This window comes from Tiliqua scincoides, chromosome 1 (genome assembly GCF_035046505.1).
Source record: "Tiliqua scincoides isolate rTilSci1 chromosome 1, rTilSci1.hap2, whole genome shotgun sequence".
In the NCBI taxonomy this organism is placed as follows: domain Eukaryota; kingdom Metazoa; phylum Chordata; class Lepidosauria; order Squamata; family Scincidae; genus Tiliqua; species Tiliqua scincoides.
Window position 1 is genome coordinate 124,745,890 of NC_089821.1, and position 17,221 is coordinate 124,763,110.

The 17,221-nt window shown below is 42.7% G+C and overlaps 1 protein-coding gene across 2 annotated transcripts in view; it reads left to right on the top strand.

Moving 5' to 3' along the window:
• Positions 1-17,221, top strand: part of PARD3B (par-3 family cell polarity regulator beta) — a 540,299-nt gene that overhangs the window by 487,113 nt on the left and 35,965 nt on the right. For both annotated transcript variants that reach the window (XM_066623090.1, XM_066623172.1), the window contains one exon: positions 3,448-3,527. In XM_066623090.1, coding sequence (XP_066479187.1) covers positions 3,448-3,527 — 80 coding nt within the window. The remainder of the gene's footprint in view (positions 1-3,447; positions 3,528-17,221) is intronic.

Below are 17,221 nucleotides of genomic sequence, written 5' to 3' on the forward strand. Positions count from 1 at the left end.
CTCAAGGCAGCATATATGTAATGTTTAGTGGGGGAATGAAGCATTTAAATGTCTTGAATTTGAGCCTGTATTTTTCTCAGTTTTGACTGTTGATCTAATTATGCAGTTAGTGAAAAGTAATCCTCCTTAAAGGAAAAGTCTAACCTTTGTGGTTTTTAGCCCCTGCAACTTGAACATTTCTGTTATGCTCCACTGTTAAAAAGAGGTAGGGACAGGGTAAAGAAACCTCATCTTTGCTGTAATTCAAGTTGGCATCCTTCAGTCTCGGAAGACCATGGTGTCACGCTCTGAATGGTGGTTCTGGAACAGAGTGTCCTCTCCAGTGCGCAAAGCCTGGGTAAAGTAGGTATGGAGGATAGGCTGTTACCCATGCAGCAAATCCCCCCTCTCCATGTCGCTGAAATGGTCCAATGGAAAGGCAGAGGCCAATACGGTTGGTTCCAGCGGCGTTGCAGGAGTTGCCAGAACATGACTGTGTTTAGCCATGAACTGCCTCAGGGACTCCGGCTCCGGATTTTGCCTCGAGGTTGACTCCTGAAGCCTTTTCCATAACTGGATGTAGCCACAAGGCAGTGGAGGTTTGGGATCAGAGTTTTCCTTCTCTCAGATGAGCTGCCTTCCCAGGCTGACGAGTCCCATCTACCCAGTAGCTGTTTAGTCGCCTCTTACAACAAGTACAGCCAAACTGAGGGCCTATTTTTATCCCCAGCCCCCAGGGGAAATTCGCTGTAATTGTGCACTGGGAAACCCAAGAACTGGGATTACAGTAAAATTGGTTAAATAAGGTAAGGGAGTAACCCCTGGGGGGTGAGATTCTGTAGCCTTCATAAGGAATAGGTGAAATATGTAGAGACATTTAAATCTGGAGAAAGAACCAGATTTTTGTCAGTCGCCCTGTGCTCCTTAAAGGGACAGTGATTCTGGTTTCTTAGAACTTCAGGCTCCCCTCCCTCTAAGTGCCTTGCGCTCCCTTCATATGGATTTGACTTACAATTTGAGAAGCACTCCTTTAAATTAATAATATATCTATTGTCTGTTTTCCTTAATCCAGTGGATGTGCTCAAGAGAGATTGTACCATGAAAATGCGACATGAGGGAAATAATCCTTTCTGCAGCTCATTGCACTGCCTCTCTTCAGCAAAACCAACATATTGCGCATAAATTACATGACTGGCAGAAGTGTTGTCTAACCTGTAGAATATGCGAGACATATTAATTTTAGATTGTGTGTGCATTATGTATGGGGGGGAAACAAGCACAGTATAAAAATCAGTTTGTTGGCGCAGTTCATCCTGGCTTTTATTTTAAATGAATTGTTAACAGCATTTTGAAAAGGCATTAAATTCTCCCTTCTTCCATTAATCTGCATTGGGGTGAAGCGGGGAGTGGGAAGAGAGAAAAGGTTTTAGATGGCCTCTTACTATATTGCGTTATAAAACTGCTGATTGTAGCAGCACCAGGATACAAATACTTACTAATGGCAGAAACAAGGAATACAGTGCGTGCTGCAACTCCTGCATTAGCCGGGAAGAACAATAGCTTCATTTTAAGAAGACAGCATTTTGGGCATCAGCTCAATTCAGACATCATGTCAAGTTGAAGAAGCTTAACTGAAGTTTTACATGATGCTCAAATGGGCAAAACATAGTTAGTCATCCAGTAAAATAGAATCAGAAACTATGGCTTGGTTTGAAAGCCATATTTTGTGCAACTAATTACATGACATCATAGTTACAATCCTGCAGCCCTTCCTCTAAAGCAGGGGTGTCCAGACTTTTTGGCAGGAGGGCTACATCATCTCTCTGACACTGTGTCAGGGGCCGAGAAAAAAGAAGAATTAATTGACATTTCATATTTAAATAAATTTGCATAAATGTACATAAATGAATATATTAGAGATGGAACTTATGAATGAATGAAGGTCTTGCAATAGCTCAAGGCATATAAAAGACCTTGCACAAAGCAAGACCAGCCTTTCCTTTGCTGCCACTGCTGCATCACAGACGTGAAACAGCAAGCAGTGGTGGAGGGAGCCCTCGTCCCACAGCTCATGTGACAGGTCAAACAGTCACCATCACACTGAGTGCAATTGTGTTGGGCCAGCACTGGCTCCAGAAAGTCTCCGGAGGGCCAGAGGCTCATTGGAGACTGGGGGCTCCCCTGGGGCCAGATTGAGAGTCCCCGAGTACCACAAATGGCCCCCGCGCCAAGGTTTGGGCACCCCTGCTCTAAAGTAGTGTTTCTCAAACTGTGAGTTGCGAGCCAGTTTCAGTGTGTTCTCATTCATTTCAATATTTTATTTTTAATATGTGAGACTTGGTGCTACCATGGTATGTGACTGCAATCGGAGAAATGTTACAGATGTTCTTTAATAGGCTATTGTGTGTATGATAGTAAGTGGAACTTGTTCTTGAGTAGGATTGCAGCCTAGGATTGTTAAAAATTTTCCTGCTTAATGTTGCCACTTCTGGTCATGATATCACTTCCAGTGGGTCCTGACAGATTCTCATTCTAAAAAGTGGGTCCTGGTGCTAAAAGTGTGAGAACCAGTGCTTTATGGTCTCTAACCCATTGTTTCTCAAACTGTGGATCAGGACCCACTAGGTGGGTTGCAAGCCAGTTTCAGGTGGGTCCCCATTCATTTCAATATTTTATTTTTAATAGAGTTGATGCTACCACAGTATGTGACTGTATTTGGGGAAATGTTACTGATCTGTACTTTTAACAAGCTACTATATATATTCTTTTAACAATGATAGTCAATGGGACTTACTCCTGGGTAAGTGTGGGTAGGATTGCAGCCTAGGATTGTTAAAAATTTTCTGGCTTGATGATGTCACTTCCGGTGGGTCCTCACAGATTCTCATTCTAAAAAGTGGGTCCTGGTGCTAAAAGTGTGAGAACCACTGCTTTATGGTCTCTAACTTATTCCTCTGCACAACAGCCCAGGCAATATTCCTGTTTTATAAACTAAGGAACTGTAACTGAGAGACTAGTACAGCAAATCCACGGGCTGCTTCCAGTTTTGAACACAGCTCTTTTGGGTCCACGTCTTTGCACATCTGATACCTGGATGGAGATCAGAGGTTGCTTTCATGTCATTCTGTAGGCTTCTTGATTTTTATTTTTAAATGGGGTATATGTCTTTAAATGGGGTGAATGTCTTTTTCCATTGCCCCATGTTCTGTCCAAATGTGCAGCATCCCTTCTGTTCTGCATAAAAAAATAAAGAACATAAACTCTCTTTTGATTTAACATTCTTTTAAAAAAAAAGTTATTAACAGTAGTAAGATTAAGTGTAGATTCCTCTTGAGCCTTGAGCATTTCTTTTTTGTTGATTTTGGCATGCTTGAACATCATTTGTTCTCTGATTATCATTTTGAGAAACATTGTCAGTAACTGGGTTGAATAATTGATCTTCATCTCTAATTATGCTGTTCTCCACAGGTGTCTGGAAAAGGTCCAGATGGAACTTTGCACCATCTCCAGTTTGAAGGAATAGAACGACAATATGCCTCTTTACCCAGGTATGTTTTTATTTTAAACCGATACTTACTCGTGTGTGCACCCGCACAGTGACACACAGTCTCTCTCCAGGCAGAGATTTTTTCCTGCTATTACACTGTTTAGCAAAATCTGCATCAGACAGACATCTGGCAAAGAAATGAGAGATTATGTTGCAATTCTGTCATGCCGCCCTTCTGCTGGTGATTTAGTGCCATCTTTCTAGCTGTGTTAATAATTTAGACAGCCAATGTTAAAAAAAAAAAAAAGTAAAGTATCTCAATGAACATGTCAGCAAGAGTCATGATCTGCTGGGCAAAAGCGTGACATTGAGGAAGCTTATTCTGCAAGAGTTGTAGCAGGTCGTAACAGGGCCTAACTGAGACAGAGTTTGTTGTGATAAAATCATAGCTAGCAATGACAGAATGCCGCTGTGAAGAGTTCCCAGAGCAACAGTTGCAGCAAAGTCATGGCTCTAGAACTGATGGAAGGAAACATGAGTCTCACCCCCTTATTCAATATTATACTTCACAAGGCAATATTATACTCTACAATCTGTAACTTAACCAGAATCCTGCACCCAGGAGCAAAGAGGAGCTTCAAAAACCCTGGAGAAGTGCAGCCTTGCCAGCCATTCCCCCAGCACCTATGGCAACAGTTCCAGCACATATGGGTGACCCAGCAGTACTACCATTACATAGGAGCCAATCAGTGCACCCACAATGGGGTGATGACTCCAGTACATCAGTGCACCACATCCACAACCCATCTGGCACAAGCAACTAGTGTGGCAGAGACAACAAGGAAAAAGGAATAGCCAAGCACTCATAGCTCAGATCTCCTTAAATAAACACACACTTGCATAAACACACACTTTCAAGACAAAACTTTTAGATTGCAGTAGCCCAAAGAAAGGAAAGATCATTCCTTTGGGAGAAGGCACACATATAGAATAAACATACAAGCCTCTCCAAGGTAAGGGTTCGAGTTCCTGTTCCACTGAAAAGAATATTTTTGTTGAAGACAAACTGGGACAAGCCACAAGGGGAGCCCCAACTGCACGGGCAGCACATAAGAACACAAGAAGAGCCCTACTGGATCAGGTCCAGGGCCCATCTAGTCCAACTTCCTGTATTTCACAGCCACCCACCAGATGTCTCAGGGAGCACATACAAGACCACAAAATACTTGCATCTCGTTGCCACCTCCCTGCATCTAGCATTCTTTTTATGCTCACAACCTCCAGCGAAGACAAGTTGGGTTGAACTTGTGCTAATTTATTACACACAGTGACCAATTTTTAATGCATGAAAACTACTGAATATACCTTCCCTCCCTCGCCAGTCTGGGGTAGGCGAAAAAACTGCCATCCATGACCAATTTGGGTGACAGAAAACATTTCCTACCCAGCCCTCATAATGAGCGACCGGCTAATTTCAGGCTATACATACCCGTCATGGCTTGTAACCTGTGATTTTCCTCCAGAAATCTGTTCAATCCCCTTTTAAAGGTATCTAGGCTAAATGCCATCACCACATCCTGTGGCAAGGAGTTCCACAGGCTAATTTGCACTGTAACAGGCACGTTTTGAGCTGTCTGAGGCTCTGCCCGAGGCAAGGGGAAGTTTACGCTTTACGCTGGAGAGAACCGTAACAGCCCCAATGGGGCTACTCGGATCTGCACCACCAAAATCAGTGACGCAGATCTGAGCAACTCGGAGCTGCCCCTGGCTGCCTGGGAATGGGGCTAGGCATAAGCAGAGTGACCAGACGTCCTCTTTTTCTAGAACATATCCTCTTTTTTAGCCTTGTGTCCTGGAAAAGAACTTAGATGTCCTCCTTTTCCCTGTAAGCAGGCAGTGCAGAGCCTTCTTGTATTTAATAAATTTTATGTAATAAGTTATAGATAATATAGTTTTAAATTTGATAATAAATAATATTGTGTTTACATGAACCACATGAAATCCATGTATGAATGTTTTTAGCTTTTATTTTGTCATGTCCTACATTTTTCTTGGATGTCTTACATTTGAGGTGTCTTGTCCTCTTTTGCAGTTATGACATCTGGTCACCATGGGCATAAGTGCCAGATCCTGGCTCCGTCTCCCGCTCCCTGCCCACCTGCCCCTATGAACACCCACTGCCCACCCTCCCCCCTCCCTGAATCGCCTCCCTCCTGCCTCTTCCCTGCCCTCCCCACGCCCCCTAGACTCCCACACTGGTCGAGCTTGGTGGACAAAGTGGACACTCTGTTATGATATAATTTTAAAAATAATTTCCATAGAAAGAGTGACTTTTGTAAAGAGTGATTGCATTTGAGTATGTATCTTGAAAGTATTTCAGTGGGATGTTCTATTTTGTGTTATATTTCTTTGGATAGTTGCCACCTAGACAGAGCTTAAAACTATTAAGAATATACGCATATCTCACTAGACATAATTGGATCTCTCCTCTAAGAAAAATTTTCCCAGGCTTTGACATGCTTTAATATAGACTGAAACTTTACATCTCTGTTGTTTAAAGGGAATTGTACATTTCAAGCAGCCTCTGATACACATCTGTGACCAATGTGAACCATAATGTGCTAATTTAATATCAGAAAATATCTTTCTTAAAAGTGCAGCTTGGCTCTTTGCAGCTTTACCTTACGCCCCAGGTAATGGGATATTTTCAAGATCTATTTTAATCTTACAAAATTTGTATCTGCAGCTGTCAATTTGAGCAGCAAGTTCCATTGGCTGATTACATATTGAAACAACTTACTGCATTCAAGGTTTCCATAGAGAAGCAGCTGTAAAAGCAGTGCCCAATACACTCCTCCTGCCCCATTTTTCCCTTCCTTCCTTTGTATCCCGTTATTGCATCCTCTCTGATTCATTTCCTCTCGCTCTACTTAACAGATCTATTCCATTCAAGTCCAGTCTTTTCTAGGCCTTAACCACTGTTGCCTTCCATCTCATCCCTGAATCTCCTCTATTTCTTTTACATTTGGTCAGTTACAGATCAACAGCACTGAATATTGTACCCAACTGTGCATATACAGCACTAGTGATTTATATGACATTGGAGGCTTTTCAGTATTTTTTTTATCCATTCAGTTCTTCATCTCAACATCATGTTTACTTCTTTGGCTTCTGCTGAACATTCAGCAGCCTTGCATTGAACTATCCCCACTGAACACAAAGATCTTCTTTCCTGATGGATTCTTTCTAAATCAAGCCATTAATTTCACATTCTTCTTTCCCAGTTCTCAGTTTTATCTCTATTTGGGATAGATATTTGGAAAGGGTTTAGGAAGCAATCAAGATGTTTCATAGCCTTTGCATTTGTGAGGGCAGAGGGAGTTTATTTGCTTCACAGTGCCTGTCAGCTGGAAGATGAAGGGGCACATACATGCCAGCCTCGTGTTTACATCAGGATGCCTGAAGCTCTCTCCCACTGCATAAAATACCCAGTCTTGCACACATGGTCTTATTTTGCACAAAATGGTCTTATTTTGTATACAGCTTCTCAGATTATACACTTTATGTTGCTGTTGTTTGTTTCTATAATACCATTGCTGTACACAACACTGTACAGAGTAACACAAGCAAAAAGTCAGATACCTGCCCCAAGAATCTTGCAGCATAACTTTGGATGTCGGGGAGGTGATTTAAGGGACAGGGAAGGCTGTGGGAAGGACATGCAGTTGCACGTACTGAAGATTCGTTTCTGTAAGGGTAAGGATGGGATATTGCACAGTCTGAATGATGAACTGGCAGAGTATTAAAATTGCATTTTTCCTGCATTCAAACTGCAGCATATTGCTGGAAAAAAAGAAAAATGAAAAAAACTCTTTTCACTCCCCTCCCACCCTGCTAATGTGCATCCACCTTGTGGAAAGTGATTGATTGATTTAATGGTCACAGGCAATAATTGGAAGAATGACCAGCAACAAGCCAAATTTACCTTTGTATGGTTGATCACTACTCCACTGCCAGGATTCCCTCAGTAATGGTGAGTGAACAGGGAAGAGCCCCGTGCCAGATCCCCGCTTTGTGGTTGGGATCCTTCTGATTGAGGCACAGCCCACAGACAGTGTGATGTTGGTAGTGTCCCATCCTGTCCCCCCCAGCAAGTGCAAGAATGTTCATCCAGATCTTTGCTGGGAAGTGCTGCACATGGCAGCCTCCTTCTCATTTGCATCAACATCTTCTGATCTGGAATTCATAACCCAAGAGAAGCTTGTTGCAGAAGAACATGTAGATAGGGCCCCATTCACAGAAGGACCTTGATTCAAGACCTGCTTGTATACTTAACCCATTTTTGCCCAGCTCACAGCTATACGCATTTGATCCCTGTTGCGTGTATGTAACACTAGGCAGAAATGGCTTAAACTTGTCAGCGGCAGCGTAGATGGACCTTTGTTCTGACTCTCTCCAGCACTTTCTACGTCTCAGTTATCCTGAGTTTGATTGGATCTATTTACTTGGAGTATCAGGGTTGTGGTGGAAATTTGCACATGAGCAGCAACAATAAGTTGCATGGGAGCTCCTACTGTCTGACACCCATGAGGCCATGCGAGGGAGCAGTACAGGCTCAAAAAGATGGAAGAGAGGCACACTGGGAACCCTCTCAAATTGACAGGAGGGGTCTGTGACTATTATCAAAGTATTTATCTGTTCCGTTCCAAAAATATGCTGAGACAGAAAGGGAGGAATCATTGTCTGAAGCATTTCCCATTGTTTGATACAGTAGTTTTGCCTAAAAATACAAAGTATTGGTTTTATATTTATACTTTTATTTCCTGGCCTTGCTGGGAACTGGTTTGTTGCAGGCTAGGTGTCAGTTGGAATTATGTTGCTTATCCCAGAAAACTGAAGAAATATGATTGGCAGGGAATGGGGGAGACGCACGAATGAAAGCCTGTAATGCCAGAGTAGTATCCTTGCCCCCATGCCATAGGGTGTGCTGTTTAACTGAGTCCAAAATAAACAGAATCAAAGTTGCTGATAAATTGTCATTCAGCATTTTTTGCACTGGAGTTTCTCTTCTAAAAGTTGATGTTGATGATGAATAATGATAACTTTCAGATCAGCAGCAGAGTTAATGCTTAATGGCCTTTTGTGAACTCTCTGTTATGAAAAGCCATACAGGAAAACCAAGACTCGATCACATGGCCTTTTAAAAAAATAAAAAGCAAAACCACCACTAACATTGATAGAAATTTATCGTCATCATTTGGCAGCCTTGGATGGGAAAGTTTCTGCTAAGTCAGATCTTACATCTCCCCAAGGGCTGAGGAGTGATAGATACTCATTCTCATACCGGATTGTGTTATTTAATCTCCAGAAGGGAAGGAAAAGAGTAAAAGCAAAGCCGAGGATTTGCAGGAAGGATAGGGGTTTTTGCACTCAACCATTGCTCTAGGGCTCTCAGGCAAACCACTGCTGAATAGCATTGAGCCAGCGGTGAAGCTTCATAGTTAGAAAGAAAATACTGTATCTTGAAATTCACCAGCCCTGCCTGCAGCGCTATTTTGGCACTAAGGGTTTGACTATAATGCAACATCCTGTAAAAATACACATTTGGATGTCTTTTTCTCCAGAAATAACACTACCTCTATTTTCTGGTTTCATTAGGAACGTCTGATTCAAGATGTGTTCATAATTCAAGATGCGTTCTGATGAAACCAGGAAAGTGCTCTGTGGGTGAAAGGAGCCTGTTTCCTCAAAGGCTCCTTCCTTTTTGTTTTTCCTTTGCCCTTTGGTTTCATTTACAGGCTCCTTTTAACATGAGGTACAATTTTGCCTGAAGCAACCCAAGTCAGAGCAGCGTTGATGTCTTTGGATGTGCAAAGTTGCTCTTTTTCTCCTTTCAGGCCCAGAAATAGACTCTTAACCAGAAGTAGAGGTCAGTCACTAGGACCTTTAATGATCTGTATTAATATGATGCATCTCCCAAGCCTCGGCCACCTTTCTAGGAAGAAATGCTGATTCTAAAAAAATCAATAATTCGATTCTTCTCAGTCCTTGTGTTGACTCAAGAACAACATTTTCTGGCATAAAGGACACCAGGGTAAACCTGGGAAGACTAAAGAGTGAGTTCTCATTGTAGGTATTATTTCTGGATCAGGGGAGAAAAGTGGGGTGAACTAGGCAGGAGGACACACTCTCCTCTTATGAACTCATTAAAGTTTAAGGTGGGCTTTAAAGGAGAACATCTAAACCGGAGGTTCTCAAACTGTGGATTGCGACCCACCAAGTGGGTTGCAAAAGGATTTCAGGTGGGTCCCCAGAAGCTGGCAGCCACCATCTTGGAAAAGGGCAAAAGACCCAGGTGGTGCCATTTTGAAAGAGGGCAAAGCCCTCTTTTGATCTCCTGACAGATCAGGAGAGAGATCTTGGGGTGGTGGTGGACAGGTCGATGAAAGTATCGACCCAATGTCGGCGGCAGTGAAGAAGGCCAATTCTATGCTTGGGATCATTAGGAAGGGTATTGAGAACAAAACGGCTAGTATTATAATGCCGTTGTACAAATCGATGGTAAGGCCACACCTGGAGTACTGTGTCCAGTTCTGGTCACCGCATCTCAAAAAAGACATAGTGGAAATGGAAAAGGTGCAAAAGAGAGCGACTAAGATGATTACGGGGCTGGGGCACCTTCCTTATGAGGAAAGGCTATGGTGTTTGGGCCTCTTCAGCCTAGAAAAGAGACGCTTGAGGGGGGACATGATTGAGACATACAAAATTATGCAGGGGATGGGCAGAGTGGATAGGGAGATGCTCTTTACACTCTCACTTAATACCAGAACCAGGGGACATCCACTAAAATTGAGTGTTGGGCGGGTTAGGACAGACAAAAGAAAATATTTCTTTACTCAGCGTGTGGTCGGTCTGTGGAACTCCTTGCCACAGGATGTGGTGCTGGCGTCTACCCTAGACGCCTTTAAAAGGGGAGTGGACAAGTTTCTGGAGGAAAAATCCATTACGGGGTACAAGCCATGATGTGTATGCACAACCTCCTGATTTTAGAAATGGGTTATGTCAGAATGCCAGATGCAAGGGAGGGCACCAGGATGAGGTCTCTTGTTATCTGGTGTGCTCCCTGGGGCATTTGGTGGGCCGCTGTGAGATACAGGAAGCTGGACTAGATGGGCCTATGGCCTGATCCAGTGGGGCTGTTCTTATGTTCTTATGTTAAAGCCTGGGTGCCACCATTTTAGGCTTTCTCTAGGCGCAGAATAAGAGAAAAAGCAACTCGCACAGGCGCAGAGCAGCAGCGTGCCGCTTTTCCTGTGCGAGTGCTGTTGCCCGGCCCCATTCCTAGGAGAGCGCACCTGCAGCGGCGGCGGCAGCGGCATCCGGCCTTCTCCCAGTACTCTTCCCAATCCCATCCACACTTTCCTGGCAGAAAGCCCCATTGACTATAATGGAACTTACTTCTGAGTAGACCTGATTGGGCAGGCAGGTGAGAGGGAGCCTGCAGCAGGGTTGGCTTGGCAGAGGTCAGGGAAAGGTGTGGATGCCGCCACCACCGCCTTCTACAGGGTCCACTCCAGGGTGCCCCTCTAGCCTCCTTCTCACCTACCTGTGTCAGGGAAAGGTCCGGATGCTGGCACCGCCGTCTTCTTCCACGCACCTATTGGACCCTGTGAAAGGCGGCGGTGGCAGCAGCATCTGCACCTTTCCCTGATGCTCCCCTGCTCCATTACCAGGTGCCAGGGTGCCTCTCGCCTGCTGCTGCTGCTGGTGGTGATCGTCCTCGCAGCCCCCACCCCTGTCCCTCCCTCCCCTGCCAAGTCGACCCCGCTGCAGCACTGCCCCCCACATGGCAGGTTTGCTTCCCTGCCCCCTCCTCCCTCTTTTCAGCCCTCTTTTCAGCGTGGAGCTGCTGAGGTAAGCCTGGGATTGGAATGGGTGGCGTCCCCTCCCCTGTGTGCTTGTAACTTGCCAGCCAGGCAGTCATGGAGGCCACCTCACCTTGGCAAAGGTGAAGGAGAGCACTGTCACCATTGCCACCTTGCCACCTCTCACAGCCACAACAAGTGAGCTCTCCCTTCCAATGAAGCTACCCCACTGTTTGGCTTCTTTTAGCAGGTGGGAGGAGAACAGTGGGGCATGCCTATCTTCCTCCTTTAGTAGTGAGGGGGATGCTCCACCACTCCCTGACATTTCTCTGATGCACACCATTAGAAGTAGTCAAACAGATATGATGCATCTCTTCAAGTGCCTTGGCCATTTCTGCTGCACTGAGAATATGTCTGAGAAGCTGCAGACAGGGGGTTGGACTAAATGACCTTTTATGTAGCTTCCAGTTCCATGATTTTGGTGATCTTTGGGGTTGTATGTAAAACTGACTGAAAGTCAGGCTGAGAGCATTTTAATGATCTTCTCCAAGGTTGTATGTGAAATGGGGGTTGGATGACCTTTTCCATGATTTTGGTGATCTTCAGGGTTGTAAGTGAAATGGCCTGAAAGTAAGTACTGAGCATATGTACTGAGCAAAACAAATATTTTGTTCCAGATGTTTTATTTTTATTCTTTTTGCTTGATAGCAATGGTAGCAGAGGAGGAGAATTGTAAGAAGCTTCTGAGCTGGAATATTTTCTCTTGTCATTTACAGTTTGAGTTCCTAGGTGAGAACAGTGATGTCAGTTCCTGCTTGATGACCTCACTTCTGGTTCTAGCATCACAGTGATGTCACTTCCTGTTTGATTATGTCACTTCTGTCCATGACATCACTTCCAGGTTGATGACATCACGTCCAGTGGGTCCCAGACAGATTGTCATTCTCTGAAGTGGGTCCTGGGCTGAAAAGAGTGTGAACCACTGATCTAAAATAATATTAGCTCCATTATTTGAGAGGCAACAGCTCCTAGCATTGACATTCAGGGTATGCCATGCTGTTCTGTTTTCTGAGGCCACTAAATAAGAGAAGTTTAGTGAATGTCACAAGGGAGCAGAGAGGCTTTCCTGCTGCATAATTTGTTACAGTAATTTAGGAGAGGGAAATTAGTAATAACTTGGGACAAAGAAGGGAGTCAACACTATAATCCAACTGCTGTATTTGCATAAACTCGAAATCCTTGCCAAACCTTGAAAGAATGCATTAATTCATGTCCATAATCACCCTGAGATTTGTTAGATTGGTGTGTGCTTTCTCTTTCTCAGCACACACGAACACATACCGCCCAACTAGTCTACCCAAGCTATTGTGCAAAATTAATCTGCTCAGTAGAAGGCATTTGTCTTCTGGAGTCACCTTCCCATTTTGAATATTCCCCTTGAGGTTGAAACAAGATGCAGAGTTTGCAATTACTTTTCCTTGCAAGGTTACATGCAGATGTAGGTTTGGCATCCTAGCCATTACACTATGTACTCCATTCACATCCCCTAAGTGACTGCTAACTGTTTTTATATCTTCCTTAGCAGAACGCAATGATGCTATTTTATTATCCTTTTCTCAGACTTGGAACATAGCAGCACAAAAATTTCATTATTGCTCAGATTTTGGGGGTTTTTTTACAATCAGTACTGGATAACCTCTCTCTTGAAAACTATGGTGCTCATGAACATTGTGAGATTTAAGCTCTCTCATCCTTCCATTGATCGTCTTGCTGACAATTCAATTCGGAGTTCCTCTACTTATTGAACTCCAATACCTGTTGGAGTGATACCTCAGATCCCAGTGAGCTCTTTTCACCAATATCCGTGCTTACAGATGAAACCAGCTCAAAGGATGGCTAGCAATGTATTTGTCCTTTCCCTTACTCTTCGTCATGGTGAACACCTACATGGTTCATGAGACTGAGCTGTCATTGAATAATATTCTGACCATTCCCATTTGGAGTTGTAAGAGTCTGAGGGACTCACGCCAAGAAGTTTATGAATGCTTTAAGGTAGAGATGCAGTCCAGCCACAACTTTCTGTGTCCATGAGAGTGTTGTTACAGAAGTGCCTCTAGGAACTTTTTCTTTAATTGTGGTTACATTATTACCTTTATTAGTATTGGTCTACAGTGTTTCGTATCTGTAACATCTGTCCTAATGCAGTTCTCCTGATAGTGTTGTGAAATGATGATTGGACCAGGGATGATGACATTTATTTATGTTTTAATTGAAACCAGATCTCTCTGTACCTCTGACTCCCACTCTTTCCTCTTCTCTTCTTACCTCCTACATATTCCTTTCCTCTTCCTACCTGTCTCAGTTGAGGAGTTGACTGCCCTGTTATCTAACTCGACCACATGCCCCCTTTATCCTTTCCCCCTCAACTCGCCTTGCATTGTTTTTCCTTTCCATGACATTATCAGCCTCTTCTTCCCTTCTGGGTCCTTTCCTGTTGCATTAAAACATGACTCCCCTATTGTCATAAAACCATTCCGTGATCGGTCATCTCTCTGCAGCTAGTGCCCAGTTTCTCTTTCAACCTTTCAGTTTCAATCCATGCTGTTCTTCTTTCTCAACTTTCTGTTTTCCAGCTCTGCTTCTGATCCCTTCCAATGCAGTTTCTGCCATCAGCAATCCAATGAAACTGTCCTCACTGCAATCACTGGGTTGGTTTGGACAATACCACCATCGAAACTGTCAAATCACATGGGAAGGAGTGTGTAGTGTGCATATCCCTCCCCATTCAGTATGCCATCCTTCTACCACAGTATTGCGGATGGTGGTGGTTTTTTAATGCCCTGTTCCCTCTCACTATACAAACTGAATACTACTTTAAACCAGTATTTAAATTTTGCAGTGAGGTGCAGTTCAGATGCCCTCTCCCCACAATTGTACACCAGCATGGCAATCTGCTATATTTAATGCTCGGCGAGCTCGACCTTTCTTCATGGTCAACCTATATAAGGAAGAAAATTGAGACAGTAGGGATCTCACTAGACCGTCTGAACATGTGTTCATATGCTGAGGCCTATCAGAGCATCACAGTCAGACTGTTGGATATTGAATTTCAAAATAAACAATAGCCCAAGAGAGGCTATCCAGTATATTTTATATGTTAGGCCGCTATGTTTTATATGGAACAAATATACCTGACTTATTCAATTATGTATTATATATCATAGGCTTGTACTCACTACTGTTGTTCTCTTTGTTGTGTTTGTTATATATGCCAATAAAGGTCTTATCTATCTATCACCAGTGTGATAGCACACAAGTGAAGGGAGACATGTTTACCTACTCCTGTTTTTATGATTGAAGTGCTGATGGGGCAGGATTGTTTGAACTGTCCCTGCAATATTAGGTAGTGTTGCCTGAAAAGTCTACTTGGTCTTTCCTCCTCCTGGACCTCCCTGCTTCCTTTGATACAGTTGATCACTTTTGCTTGCTTAACTGTTTTTTGCCTCAGGTCTCTCTTTGTGCAGGGGAGTATCTTTTCATTGTTTGTAAATGCACAAGAATCATGCTATGTAGATGCTATTACACAACTATGGTGTAATTGTGAACAAAAATTCAAGCAAACAATATCAGAAAAAACATTGATGGAGTGCTTCTGCGTCAAGATTTATCCCATGTCAGCTTGGAAGTTCATCTACTTGCTATCTTGAAACATTCCCAAATGAAGTAATGTTTCCCTAGATTTTGTTTTGGCAATCCAGATCTGTGTGCATAGAGTCACCAAAAACACATCCATCTCACTGACTTTGAGTAATGAGTGTAGTTTTTTCTATTTAGATCATTAGGAGTGCAGTTTTGTTTTTTGTTTTTAAATTTAGATCATTATGCAGAATATTTCATATCAATTAAGTACTTTCTTGCTGAATGACTCATAAAGAAACTTCTTGTCCCCTGAATTTTACCACCTCATCTTTAGTATCTCGTTAAGTCAGGGCTGTGATAGATCAACTGTGTGTAAGTGTGAATAACACCTTTAACTGAGATATGTAACATGTCAGAGTCCCTTTTAAAGAAAAGTCTGTTTTAAAAGAAAATGCCTTTGATAAGGCCCATTGTAATTACAAAACTTAGCAACCCACCATTGTTGTGGAAAGAATAGAAAGATAACGGCCCATCAGAGAAAACAGAACAGCAGGTACAAATGGTGTTGACTGCAGTAAATTTAAGAAATACCTGTTATAGTGCTTGGTCACTGTGTAAATTTTGCTAAAACAAATGAATAGGAATTTAATATAATGAATGGGGTCAGCTGAAGGAAGGGAAATTCAAATTTTTTATTATTTTTGTTGACTCGGAGCGTACCAGCTATGAAGAAGGCAAAATCCATGCTGGGTACATTAGGGAAAGGAATTGATAATAAGACTGCTAGTATTATTGTAATACTAATAACCCTATACAAATGGATGGTGCATTTGGAATATTCTGGTCACCGGACATCAAGAAAGACAGTGTTGAGCTGGAAAAAATGCAAAAGGGGCAATCAAAATGATCAGAGTTGGAGCACAACCACACACACAAAAGATTACAACATTTGAGGCTTTTTTGCTTAGAAAAAAAAGCAGTTGAAGGAGGGGGGATATGATTGAGTCTTATAAAATTATGCTTGAAATAGAGAGGGAGAAAGTATGTCTCACACTCACAAGCACTAGAACCATGGGTAATCCAGTGAAACTGCTTGGTGGAAGATTCAGGTCATACAAAGGGAGGTACTTCTTCATAATAATTAATCTAGTGTTTATCAGTCACAAGATGTGAAGTGGTCACTAGCTTAGATGCCTAAGGGAATTAGACAAATACATGGAGGACAAATCTATTAGTGCCTATTAGTAAGTCTCTACATGCCAGTTGCAGGGAAGCAATGGCAGAGAAGAGATAAGGTAACAGGATACTGGATTAGATGAGATCCAGCAGGACTGTTCATATGTTCTTACTTTCAACCAGCGAAAAGGAGTGAACTGTGAAGAAAAAAACACTTAGGCTACAGTCCTATCCATACTTACCTGGAGTAAGCCCCCATTGACTATCGTGGGATTTACTTGGACCTGCATGGGATTAAGCTCTTAGTTATCTATATCTATTTTTAAAGCTAGTTAGGACAGCTTGTGTATCACTTCTAGATTCTAGTCTCCAGTCAGTTATCAGTTTTGGGGCCTCCAAATCTGCCCTTATGTGATGTGAGAGCTAAGCAGCTGATAGATCCGACTAATGTCACAACGATTTGGATCTCCGTGAAATGAAATTGCCTTAGAATAAAGTGCACAAAACCAAACTTAGAGCAGGGCAGAAATTGAGATGTTTGGATTCTTTTTATATATCTTACCAGAAGTGATCGTATCTGAGTTCACAAAACTTGCACCTTTAAGGAAAATCAAAGATCTAAATACAAACCAAAGAAAGGAAAAGGGTTGACTCTAATAATGAAGAGGAATAATTTGTGCTTCCTTTAAAGTGAAATAGAACAAAGCCTATAATTAACAAGTTGCTTTTTCTGAAAGCCAAATTAGGTCTTTTACACTGAAAGGCATTCTTTTTAAGGAAGTCAAGCAGGTCAGAAGGTCAGGGCATCAAGTCATGGAGTGCAGCTGTCCAACCAGATCTATAATCTCCAAGGGAGTAACTAAAGAAATTTCAGCAGAAAAGAAGTTTTAAAAACCCCTTGGTATCAATGAGGACATTTCTTTAAAATTAAGAAACCCTCTGAAACCTTTAAAAATCAGTTTCCCAGGAGAATACTTTGGAGATGGGGATAAAGATCAGAAAAGAACAGAGGCGGATGGATTTTGTCAGTTTTCTGAAGGCTCTTGGCTCTTCCCTAAAAAGCACCATTTGATAG